Raw genomic sequence first — 13,432 nt, forward strand, 5'->3', positions numbered from 1 at the left:
AGGTAACATCGATTCCGGCTTTTATGTAAACAGCTAAAAAGGTGTTCCGCAGCTTCCAAACAATAAAAAAATGACGCATTTACATACCGAGATCAAAGGAAAACAATATTACTTCGACTGATTTCCCTATTACAACCCATGAGTGATAAGGCTAAAGTATGAAAGATGTTGCATATTCAGTCCATTACCTTTTTTCAAAATCAATGAAATACAATGTGTGTTATGTAAGGTTTTAAAAAGGTGTTACACTCCATAATTGATACAAAAATAATTTAATGTCTCACGTTCACTACAGTCCACAAAGTCACTAAAAGAGATGTACTACTTTCCTTCGATGGCTGAAACGTTGTACTAGACGAAACCACGAACCAGGGTGGATACAATGGCGTGTCCAGTCTCCCACACTAGGCACGGCCTCAGAGAACTATCCACAGGAATATCTCTCGTTGAATACATACGCATGTAAGAAGTAACGTAATGTTATGAAAAAAAGAAATAATTAAATTTCAATATATTTCATACGATTTTAGTTCATAAATATAGTCATATATCTTTTAAAAAGACAAAGTCCAACGGACGTTGTTTGAATAATACACATTAACATTCGAATTAAGTTTTGATGAGATGCACAGGTTTTCACTTTCGCTGCACCACTCACAAAGTCACTTGTCACAATGGAAACACCATTCTGCAGGGAAAGTTGAATCCAGAGGAACAGATCGGGACATCTTTAACCCTTTCTTGATGAGCTTAGATATTTTTTTGTGCCTTGAAACTCCAGTATTAAAGAAATCCATTCGCTAAGATTTCCCTCCTAATACGGAATGGCTCTATCAACTGCCGATGCTGCTTGACAACTAAAGCTATGTCCATAACTAAGAACAAACATCGGTATTTTCAGTGAACTGTTATATACATGAGGACGTGGTCAAACAGCGGATATGAGAATATTCATGCAAAGTTGGCAAAACTTAATTTTTTTTGTGTAATATTAACGTGAAAAAAGAAAAGCCGAAATAAAAGTAATGACAGGTTTACCTCTAAATTCCTACGCAAGATGATCTGCACAGGACGTAGCACTGTTCCTGATTCTGTAACTGGCAATCTCAAAATTTCTGTCCATTTTTCTGTTACTTCGGGACTAATTGAACCGTAAGGATTAAATACCTACAGAAATCAATCTGTGTCTTTTACCTATGTGCTGCGCCGTATAACTGTCCATTCTAACAACAAAAATGTCGGATATTTGCGCTAAGTAGACACATGAATGTCTGAACTAGCAATAAACATGTTTTCGTTATTTTCATTCACTTTTTGCAACAAGCATTAATCCTTATCCTGCTTGAAAACGTCTTGTTTGACACTCAGTTTCCTCGTGGTATGCGTTGCTATGACAAGGTGATTTCAGTCTTTGCTAGATTACGTCATCCTTTCTGGATATGAATTGAATATAATCAGGATTGATACTATTTGTATTTGGTACATGGTCCCAAAGTTTCTTTGCGTCTCGCACAACCTTTAAAATTTCTCCGCTTAGATGCTTTCGTGGAATTACCATCGATGCGCTATTACAAATCCTAATTCCCCCAATAAACACAAATTTTGAAGACATATGAAAAATCAACGCAGTCATGACGTATTATTCTTGCGAATTACTCAACATGATACCAAGTGTCACCATTTCACTGATGTGAAGATAGTGGTAAATCGTTTCTTTCAGATATTTCGGCACTGCACATTTTTGAATGCGATACCGTTTCTACAGAACAAATATAGAATGTCAAATGTGGAAAGAAACAAGAAAATAGCTCTGAAATTAGTAAACGGAGACACAGGATCGAAAGTTGACAGTTTGGGCACCTTTCTTTTATCTTACTTTGACTGAAATCTGATTCTTTAAGATATTCGTCTACATTTCATGTTTTTTACTGAATGTGGGCAACTGTGTAATAAATGTGTGCCACAACTGAAGTGAATATGCACTGGTTGGTTGGTCAACGAAACTAAAACCATAGCTCCCTTTCCTGTGCATCAATTTAAAACTTTAACACGTCCTCAGATTTTTTCGAGCAAGTGTATGACCAAAGGTTTGGTGACATTTACGTCCTTCGCAGTCGCCGAAACAATTATTCCTCCCTCTAATTTAGAGAAATAGAAGTTTAACGGTGTTACCTTTCACACGTTTACTTGGCTTGATCTTCCAAGTCAGCACTGTGCGGCCTGTGGGCCACTGAAACTGAGAACCATGTTTCCCTTCAGTAGGTCCACTATTTACGACATCTGCAAATATCAGCACTAGAAAAGACATCTTCTTGTCGACGAACTGACAATGTCGACCATTTGTATGTGAGAGTCCTCCCTGATCAAACATTGAAGGGTAATCAGTATTCACTACGCATTACCCAGCACACAACGATACTCAAATTTGGTACAGGTCATCTGACTACGTTTATGTTCGCTGTATGTATTTCCACTTTATCACAACGACGTGTAAACCAGACGATTATTTCGCCTCTCGAATATCACATTCTTCAGGTCCTCTTTTCTGGAGCCAGTGATGGATACAGCAACCAACAGTGACGAAATATCACCGCCAATGTTAGGACCGTGGTCACTGTTGCAGAAGTTAGTGGCAGAAGATTCTCTGCTCTGCCTCCGGTGACCGGGACATCGGACGCATCGTGGAAACCCGCTGCAGTGCCCTCGGCCGCGGCGATGAAAGTGAAGGCGTGGTCAGCAAGTCCGTCTCCGCCGTAGTCCCGTCGGTGCTAGCAGACAGCGCTGGCCGCCAACAGCAACAACAGTAGCACCACGTGCACGTGCAGCCCACGTGGCTCGGGTGACGCGTCGCTGTGTTGCATAGCGGCCGGCGTCTGATCTGATAACAGAAGAAATGTGATGCTGCACTGCTGTCTACTGCAGAATTTACGAGTAGGCAGAATGGGAGAACGCTACTTACAGCATCAGAGGCCGTGACAAAAGGAAACATACCCAAGCGGATAAGCATAGTAAAAAGGATCGAGAAAATATTTTAGTGTTGCCACATGTAAAGATTTTTGAAAGTCATCTGAATTGCTATTGGGGAATCCACGAGTGTCCTAAATCAAGAAGGAGGCAGGAGGGAATGGGGAGTGATTTCGAACTCATTTATATTTTTAGTTGCCACATGGACAGAACATCTATCACACAAATAACATTACTACGTTTGAAAATATTTTGAAGTCTTATTAGGAAGGATCATTCTCATACATTAAGTAATCATTCGGGAGAAGCTCCCTATAACTCTCTTGGAACCCAAGAGTCTTAACAGATACACCTTAGCTCACGGAGAATCTTACAAAAGCCTGATTTTCACGTTAGCTTGTCAAAGTTACATTTGAATGATTAATTTTATGTTTCTGTGATTTCAGCATTTTCAAGAAAATATTTACTGATGAGACGTCGGCACATCTTTTTCCGATAACTACTGATAACGGACTGGTTACTGTACGCCGCATGAAGAGTTGCCCATCAATATGAGGACATCATATTCCACGCCGCCTCGTTCGATGCGCCAACTATCTTCGTTGGGTCCATCCAGTGAAAGCTGGCATCTGACGAGTACATGTGATCCTTCGTTCACACAGACTTTCAGCCTTAAAACGTACGTCAATGGCAAAACGGTCGTTTCTGGCAAGCCTTGCACTGCAGCTTCTAGAAACTGAACGTGGCAATCTGGACCGTCCTCGGTGAGATGTAACATCTGCAGTTTGTTTAGGCGGCCGCGGTGGCCGAGCGGTTCTAGGCGCTTCAGACCGGAACCACGCAGCTGCTACGGTCGCAGCTTCGAATCCTGCCTCGGGCATGGATGTGTATGATGTCCTTAGGTTAGTTACATTTACATAGTTCTAAGTCTAGGGGACTGATGACCTCAGATGTTAAGTCCCATATTGCCGAGACCCATTTGAGAACTTTGTTTAGGTGCCATTTCTGCGTGGCCGGAGTTGTCATAATAATTTAAGTACGGCTGACCCCAGTTTCTCTAACTGAACGACTCCGTAACAGCTGTTAAGTCCCATAGTGTTCAGAGCCATAAATCTCCGTAACAGCAGTTGATATTGCTTCAATCGGAGCCGCCCCCGATTTCAAGGTCTCATTTTGTCTGAGGTAGAGACAGTTTCGTGGTGCTCTGCAACAAATTTCAGCTTCACAGTGCGGGCTATTACTGACTGTCTTGGTGGTGTCGATAGAAAACTTGTGCGATATGACAGGTACTCCTCTATTCTGATATCAGGGCGCAATGCGTTCATTTTGTGCTAACGGCATCAAGTTTCGCAGCTATAGGGGCGAGTCACCAGTGGCTAGCCGAAAGAAGAGACTCTCAAATTGAGGCACCATTGTTTCTCTGTCGTAATTTTGAATTGTTTGATACGTGACATGAACAATTTTTACGAGTAGCAAGCAGAATGGTGATTTCCATTATTGGCGCCATGTTGGTTTCATAGCTTCATGGCACCCCCCTTAACTACACTACTATTTCTGTTATTCTGCCTTTTTTTTCTTTTAGAAATGTTCTTCCTCACCTATGGACCACCCCGCACCGATAGCAAGTTAGGAAAAAGAAGTTAATATAAAGAGATGTCATACTACTATTAATCTGGAGTATAGGCACGCAACTGATCGAAAATAGGATATAAAGCAGAGGAGAAACGTTTACAAATGAAAATGTTCACGTAAGGCGTAAATCACCTGGTTGGGCATACAGTAGGATTAGAAGAAATATAAAATTTTCAGGATTGGCAATTGTTCACGTAAGGTGTTGGTAAGTTCTTGTGGGGACCAAACAGCTAAGATCATCGGTCCCTAGGCTTACACACTACTTAATATAAGGCAAACTAACTTAACGCTACAGGAACACACACACCCTTGACCGAGGAAGGACTCGAACCTCCGACGGGGGTAGCCTTCACAAAAGGAATTGACCATCTGGCTGGGGATAAAGAAGGATCAGATGAAATATAAAATTTTCTAGGCAGTATATTTTTCTCAGAATTTTGATCAAGTAAGAACAAAACAAACAATAAAATAATATAGAATAAGCACTAATGTTCTGGGAGAGAAGATGAAGAGGTGACCAAGGGACCAATGTGAGGGCTGTTACAAGGAAACATCACAAGTAGGTTAGGACAACTTCTATCAGAAAGAAATCTATACAAAATATTAGCATCAAATTCCGGAGTTTGTTTCTCTGGACCACGACGTCAGATTATCGTAATTCTGGGAAGCGCAGTAAATATTAAAACCAGTTGGAACGCTTGTTTATCGTGAGCAGGATATCGAATCTCCTGATTGTAGGGAGGGCTGTAGAGGCGAACAGTGGTGTAAGCCATCTACTTTTCTTACGATATTCTTTGCTTTTTCTCTCTCTTCCTGAACTGAAAAAGAAGAACGTACATTTTTACAATGTAAATTTCTTATCTCAGGCACATAACTTCAAGTAACACTCTTATTTACAATATGTGGAATTTAATCCAGGAACTTCGGTCAGTTTGGACAAGAAATGATCCGGTCTCCGTAAAACAGTACTTTGATCTTTTGGAGGATAAGTGAGTTGCATCTAAATCGAAGGAACGGGTTTTTTTCTGTTCACATTCTTCAGTAAGTTTTCATTCCGAATTGCGAACTACCTTTTCATTTTACTGGTCTTTTTTGTCGTTCCTCATCTGTAAATATCCTTTATCTTGTATGCCGTTTGTCTATTACTGGTTTAAATCTTATTTTTATGTTTTTCAGTTTCTTTAAATTTTCTGTTTTGATTTTCAAGTTGTCCATGGATCATTCTAGCTATTTCATATATTCCATGATATCCTTTATCCATCCTACATGTTGCTTCATGTTCATAATTTCTCTATGATTTTTCTTGGTAATCTGACTTTTGATGTCATCATGTGACCAAACACTTGGCACTATCAGCCATTGCCCATCTTTTTGATATTTCTCATTTGCACGTGTTCTAGCTGTTCTTATCTGTACTTTTAGGATTTTGTCGATTCTTTCTTTTTTGGTTAACTTTGAAAAGTGTTTAACATCTGTTTGTCAACTCTTGTTGAACCCTTGTCGTGCAACGTTCTAATTTAGTCTGGACTGATAGGCGTTTTCGTTGCTTGTAGACCAAGTTAATTTTTTAGCTTTTACCGTTAGTTCTTTCTTGCCTTGCAAGTCTCTCTCCAAGCCGTATGTTGTAATTTCCCCTAGATATTTAAATTGTTTCATTATTTTTGTTTTCCTGTAATATACTTTTGTATGGTTAATTATTAGTGGATCTGCTACCATTAGCTCAGTCTTTTCGAATGATACGTGGTGTCCTATTCTTTTGTACTATATATTGTTCGTTTGTTGCTTGATTTTTGGCTACTTGAATGTTATTAACCTGTCATATGAGCCTCCAAAACAATGTAAGTTTATTTGATGTTTCTTGGTTCCAATTCTTATGTATTTAGGATTTTCCTTGTGTCATTCCTTCATTACTCCAGAGCACAATTGAAAAAAAATGGTGACAGACCGTCTCCCTGTCTTAACTCTCTTTTATTCGTAAATGGTTCAGATATTTCTCCTCTGAGCTTTAGATTTAGTGTTAGCTAGAACTATGATTATCACTTTTAATAATTTAAGATGGAGTCTCAATTCCTTAACATCACCATTGTAGACCTGTGGATAGAATCATAAGCTTATTTGAGGTCTACGAAGGTTATATCTTGTTGTTTCTGTTTTCTTTTGTAGTAATCCATTCCAAAGCTCAAAGCGATTATCTGTTCTGGGCAGATTCTCTAGGGTCTAAATCCTCCTTGGTATTTTCCCAGTTTTAGTTCAAGCTGATCTTCACAACGATTGTCTAAAATTCTTGCCATGACTTTGTATGTGATATCCAATCTGTATATAGTTGTCTCGATTCGATTTATTTTCGTTTCTGAGTAATGGATAGAGCACATAGTCCAATTTTCTAGAAGTTCTCCTTTGTTCCAAATTTTCATTACACATTGCTGGATAGGTTAAAGTTAGATATAGTGGGAATTAGTGAAGTTCGGTAGCAGTAGGAACACTACTTTTGGTCAAGTGAATACAGGGATATAAATACAAAATCAAAGAGGGGCAATTCAGGAGTAGGTTTAATAATGAATAAAAAAAAAGGAGTGCAGGTGAGCTACTACAAACAGCATAATGAACGCATTATTGTGGCCAAGATAGACACGAAGCCCACGCCTACTACAGTAGTACAAGTTTATATGCCAACTAGCTCTGCAGATGATGAAGAAAAATTGATGAAATGCATGAGATAAAAGAAATTATTCAGGTAGTGAAGGGAGACGAAAATTTAATAGTCATGGGTGACTGGAATTCGACAGTAGGAAAAGGAAGAGAAGGAAACGTAGTAGGTGAATATGAATTGGGGCTAAGAAATGAAAGAGGAAGCCGCCTGGTAGAATTTTGCACAGATCGTAACTTAACCATACCTAACACTTGGCTCAAGAGTCAAAAAAGAAGGTTGTATACATGGAAGAACCCTGGAATACTAAAAGGTTTCAGATTGATTATATAATGGTAAGACAGAGATTTAGGAACCAGGTTTTAAATTGTAAGACATTTCCAGGGGCAGATGTGAACTCTGGCCACAATCTATTGGTTATGAACTGTACTCTAAAACCGAAGAAACTGCAAAAAGGTGGGAATTTAAGGAGATGGGACCTGGATAAAATGAAAGAACCAGAGGTTCTACAGAGTTTCAGGGAGAGCATAAGGGAACAATTGACCGGAATTGGGGAAAGAAATACAGTAGAAGAACAATGGGTAGCTTTGAGGAATGAAATAGTGAAGGCAGCAGAGGATCAAGTAGGTAAAAAGACGAGGGGTAGTAGAAATCATTGGGTAACAGAAGGGAAACTGAATTTAATTGACGAAAGGAGAAAATACAAAAATGCAATGTGTGAAGCAGGCAAAAAGGAATACAAACGTCTACAAAATGAGATGAACTGGAAGTGCAAAATGGCTAAGCAGGGATGGCTAGAGAACAAATGTAAGGATGTAGAGGCTTATCTCATGAGGGGTAAGATAGATACTGCCTACAGGAAAATTAAAGAGACCTTTGGAGAAAAGAGAACCATTTGCATGAATATCAAGAGCTCAGATGGAAACCCAGTTCTAAGCAAAGAAGGGAAAGCAGAAAGGTGGAAGGAGTATATGGAAGGTCTATACAGGGGCGATGTACTTGAGGACAATATTATGCAAATGGAAGAGGAGGTAGACGAAGATGGAAAGGGAGATATGATACTGTGTGAAGAGTTAGACAGAGCACTGAAAGACCTAAGTCGAAACAAGGCCCCGGGAGTAGACAACATTCCATTGGAACTACTGATGGCCTTGGGAGAGCCAGTCCTGACAAAACTCTATCATCTGGTGAGCAAGATGTATGAGACAGGCGAAATTCCCTCAGACTTCAAGAATATAATCATTCCAACCCAAAGAAAGCAGGTGTTGATAGATGTGAAAATTACCGAACTCACAGTTTAATAAGTCACAGCTGCAAAATACTAACGCGAATTCTTTACAGACGAATGGTACAACTGGTAGAACCCGACCTAGGGGAAGGTCAGTTAGGATTCCGTAGAAATGTTGGAACACGTGAGGCAATACTGACCCTACGACGTATCTTAGAAGAAAGATTACGGAAAGTCAAACCTACGTTTATAGTATTTGTAGAGAAAGCTTTTGACAATGTTGACTGGAATACTCTCTTTCAAATTCTGAAGGTGGCAGGGGTAAAATACAGGGAGCGAAAGGCTATTTACAATTTGTACAGAAACCAGATGGCAGTTATAAGAGTCGAGGGACATGAAAGGGAAGCAGTGTTTGGGAAGGGATTGAGACAGGGTTGTAGCCTCTCCCCGATGCTATTTAATCTGTATATTGAGCAAGCAGTAAAGGACACAAAAGAAAAGTCCGGAGTAGGTATTAAAATCCATGGAGAAGAAATAAAAACTTTGAGGTTCGCTGATGACATTGTAATTCTGTCAGAGACAGCAAAGGACTTGGAAGAGCAGTTGAATGGAATAGACAGTGTCTTGAAAGGTGGGTATAAGATGAACATCAACAAAAGAAAAACGAGGATAATGGAATGTAATCGAATTAAATCAGGTGATGCTGGGGGAATTAGATTAGGAAATGAGACACTTAAAGTAATAAAGGAGTTTTGCTATTTGGGGAGCAAAATAACTGTTGATGGTCGAAGTAGAGAGGATATAAAATGTAGACTGGCAATGGCTAGGAAAGCGCTTCTGAAGAAGAAAATTTGTTAACATCGAGTATTGATTTAAGTGTCAGGAAGTCGTTTCTGAAAGTATTTGTATGGAGTGTAGCCATGTATGGAAATGAAACATGGACGATAAATAATTTAGACAAGTAGAGAATAGAAGCTTTCGAAATGTGATGCTACAGAAGAATGCTGAAGATTAGATGGGTGGATCACATAACTAATGATGAGGTATTGAATAGAATTGTGGAGAAGAGGAGTTTGTGGCACAACTCGACTAGAAGAAGGGATCGGTTGGAAGGACCTGTTCTGAGGCATCAAGGAACCCCAATTTAGAACTGGAGGGCAAGGTGGAGGGTAAAAATCGTAGAGGGAGACCAAGAGATGAATACACTAAGCAGATTCAGAAGGATGTAGGCTGCAGCAGGTACTGGGAGATGAAGAAGCTTGCACAGGATAGAGTAGCATGGAGAGCTGCTTCAAACCAGTCTCAGGACTGAAGACCACAACAACAATTGCTGTAATGATGGCTTCACAGGTTCTATTGCATACGAGTATTTTCAACGCCCTACGAGTATTTGATCTTCTTCACTTGCTTTGTAGCTTTTGAGCTTTTACAAAGCTTTATACAATTTAGGGATTGTAGATGGATTCATAGGTTCATCTGGTGTTTCAACAGAATTATCTGTATTTATGCGCATTAGTTGTGGGAATCTTTGCCTCTGAGTAATTTGTTACATGTTTGTATAAAAATTTCTATGTTTTTTGCTACTGCTATAGGCCATTTTATTATTTTCATTCCTTAACATTAATGTAGGAGAGTGATGTCTTTACGTCTGTGTGCAAAATATTTTGTAGTAACCCTCTGAGCCTGTTTTCTCACTGTTTGTTTCTTGAAGTATATTATTTTTCTGCTGTTGGCGCTAATCTTGGATGGGTGACCATCCGGTCTGCCGAGCGCTGTTGGCAAGTGGGCTGTACTCAGCCCTAGTGAGGCAAACTGAGCAGCTACTTGATTCAGAAGCAGCGGCTCCGGTCTTGTAAACTGAACTACGGGCGGGAGAGCGGTGTGCTGACCACATGCCCCTCTATATCCTCATCCATTGACGCCTGTGAGCTGCCGATGATACGGCTGGAGGTCGGTACCATTGGGGCTTCCAAAGCCTGTTCGGACGGAGTTAAGTTTTAGTTTAGTTGGTGTTAATCCTTCTTATTATTTTTTGGGTTATCTTGCTTTGTTCTGTTAGTTTTAATTGTGATTCTCCTGTCTTATGTCTCTAATATCTTAACCAGCCTTGTTCTCTACCTACCACTGAATTATCACACTCATAGTTCCACCACGGGTGTTTTTTCTTTGGATTTACTGGGGCCATTTGTTTCAACTGCGAACTATTTCCTCTAGATTATATGTTATATTTGTATTCCTCGTTTGTTCTTCATTTTCCGTTACTTCTCAGTTTATGAAGGTCAAAGGTTTTCTTATTTTTGAGAATTTATTTTCTTTAGCAACGTGAATCTAATTTTCATTTTTATCTTGAAATGATACGAAACCTCTCAGAACTTCCAGATTACAGCGTTATCCGTAGTAATTTTGATCCATGCAGACATAATACACTTGCCATTCATTTTTTTTTTCCAGTGTAGACATCTCCACGTTTTAGCTTATTTGGTCTCCTCTTGAAGTATGTTGACTTTGAGACTTGTTTATTTGTCTTGGAGCTGGCCATTTCCCTACTCCCTCTCTATATCTCTTTTCCTTCTTGACGGGGTATTAAAAACTGCATCTAAAATTTTGATGTGATTTTTGTTTACGTTTGCTGTCATCTGACCTGAAAGCTTACATAATTCATATACATCGTCTTTGCGTTCTTTTTTCATATGTTAATCATTAGTTGGGGTGCAAGTATATAGTATTCTGTATATTTTATTTGCAGCAATTATACACTCCTGGAAATGGAAAAAAGAACACATTGACACCGGTGTGTCAGACCCACCATACTTGCTCCGGACACTGCGAGAGGGCTGTACAAGCAATGATCACACGCACGGCACAGCGGACACACCAGGAACCGCGGTGTTGGCCGTCGAATGGCGCTAGCTGCGCAGCATTTGTGCACCGCCGCCGTCAGTGTCAGCCAGTTTGCCGTGGCATACGGAGCTCCATCGCAGTCTTTAACACTGGTAGCATGTCGCGACAGCGTGGACGTGAACCGTATGTGCAGTTGACGGACTTTGAGCGAGGGCGTATAGTGGGCATGCGGGAGGCCGGGTGGACGTACCGCCGAATTGCTCAACACGTGGGGCGTGAGGTCTCCACAGTACATCGATGTTGTCGCCAGTGGTCGGCGGAAGGTGCACGCGCCCGTCGACCTGGGACCGGACCGCAGCGACGCACGGATGCACGCCAAGACCATAGGATCCTACGCAGTGCCGTAGGGGACCGCACCGCCACTTCCCAGCAAATTAGGGACACTGTTGCTCCTGGGGTATCGGCGAGGACCATTCGCAACCGTCTCCATGAAGCTGGGCTACGGTCCCGCACACCGTTAGGCCGTCTTCCGCTCACGCCCCAACATCGTGCAGCCCGCCTCCAGTGGTGTCGCGACAGGCGTGAATGGAGGGACGAATGGAGACGTGTCGTCTTCAGCGATGAGAATCGCTTCTGCCTTGGTGCCAATGATGGTCGTATGCGTGTTTGGCGCCGTGCAGGTGAGCGCCACAATCAGGACTGCATACGACCGAGGCACACAGGGCCAACACCCGACATCATGGTGTGGGGAGCGATCTCCTACACTGGCCGTACACCACTGGTGATCGTCGAGGGGACACTGAAAAGTGCACGGTACATCCAAACCGTCATCGAACCCATCGTTCTACCATTCCTAGACCGGCAAGGGAATTTGCTATTCCAACAGGACAATGCACGTCCGCATGTATCCCGTGCCACCCAACGTGCTCTAGAAGGTGTATGTCAACTACCCTGGCCAGCAAGATCTCCGGATCTGTCCCCCATTGAGCATGTTTGGGACTGGATGAAGCGTCGTCTCACGCGGTGTGCACGTCCAGCACGAACGCTGGTCCAACTGAGGCGCCAGGTGGAAATGGCATGGCAAGCCGTTCCACAGGACTACATCCAGCATCTCTACGATCGTCTCCATGGGAGAATAGCAGCCTGCATTGCTGCGAAAGGTGGATATACACTGTACTAGTGCCGACATTGTGCATGCTCTGTTGCCTGTGTCTATGTGCCTGTGGTTCTGTCAGTGTGAGCATGTGATGTATCTGCCCCCAGGAATGTGTCAATAAAGTTTTCCCTTCCTGGGACAATGATTCACGGTATTCTTATTTCAATTTCCAGGAGTGTAGTTAGTGTTGATAGCCTGGAAAATTGTGATTTAAATTCTATTATGAAATCAATTAATTTAAGATGGATTAGAAATCACGTTTCTAATTGCAGACCTCGCTTCTACACTCCTTTTCCTGTTATTCTCTTATAAATTACATAATCTTTTGATTCTATTAATGCCTCGTCAGTGTTGCTTATATCATGAAGTCTAGTTATTAGAATCCCTTTGCGATCCATTTCGTCAGTGGAAGTTTGAGTTTACCTGGTTATTTGACGGTTTTTATGTTGTGTGTTGCTATCTCGTTGATCTGTCCTGTCTCGACACTAGATTTTGACCTTCTGTCAGCCTTAGGTATTTTCAGATGTTGCAACTCATCTAAGTTATCTTAGAAGTGATTGCCCACAGAATCGCTATTCAGTCTCCCTTCGCAATTGCCAAGCAGTGGACTTGTCCTTAAAAGATTTCCTCCCATATCCGACTTTCAAAGGCAGTCAACCTTGCATGGAGCAAGCTCCGAGTTGCCACTACGGTTGGGAACCGTAGATACTGTAGTATGTTTGGTGCGCGAGAGATATTTGATATCACTTAAGTTTGTCGGCAAGTCGTTGAGGACGCTCTATGTGGAACATGCGACGCGCCACATCCGAGTATCACTTCACCGCGTGCTACGACAGCGTGGTGGATCAGTAGGAAACTTACGTCTCTAATTCGAGTATTAAGTCTTTTGTGTAACGCGTGTGTTTGCAGAGTGCTGCGAACGATGTGGATTATGTTAGCAGTCATCTCCAGATCATAAAATGTC

At 41.4% G+C, this 13,432-nt stretch overlaps 1 protein-coding gene across 1 annotated transcript in view; it reads right to left on the bottom strand.

The window, feature by feature from the left end:
• Positions 1–260: 260 nt before the first annotated feature.
• The window catches only part of LOC124799275 (zwei Ig domain protein zig-8-like), a 719,974-nt gene continuing 706,802 nt past the window's right edge, over positions 261–13,432 (bottom strand). The window contains exon 6 of the mRNA XM_047262848.1: positions 261–2,878. Within this exon, the coding sequence (XP_047118804.1) occupies positions 2,769–2,878 (110 nt within the window). The 3' untranslated portion in view covers positions 261–2,768. The remainder of the gene's footprint in view (positions 2,879–13,432) is intronic.

Source organism: Schistocerca piceifrons, chromosome 1, assembly GCF_021461385.2.
Source record: "Schistocerca piceifrons isolate TAMUIC-IGC-003096 chromosome 1, iqSchPice1.1, whole genome shotgun sequence".
Classification (NCBI taxonomy): domain Eukaryota; kingdom Metazoa; phylum Arthropoda; class Insecta; order Orthoptera; family Acrididae; genus Schistocerca; species Schistocerca piceifrons.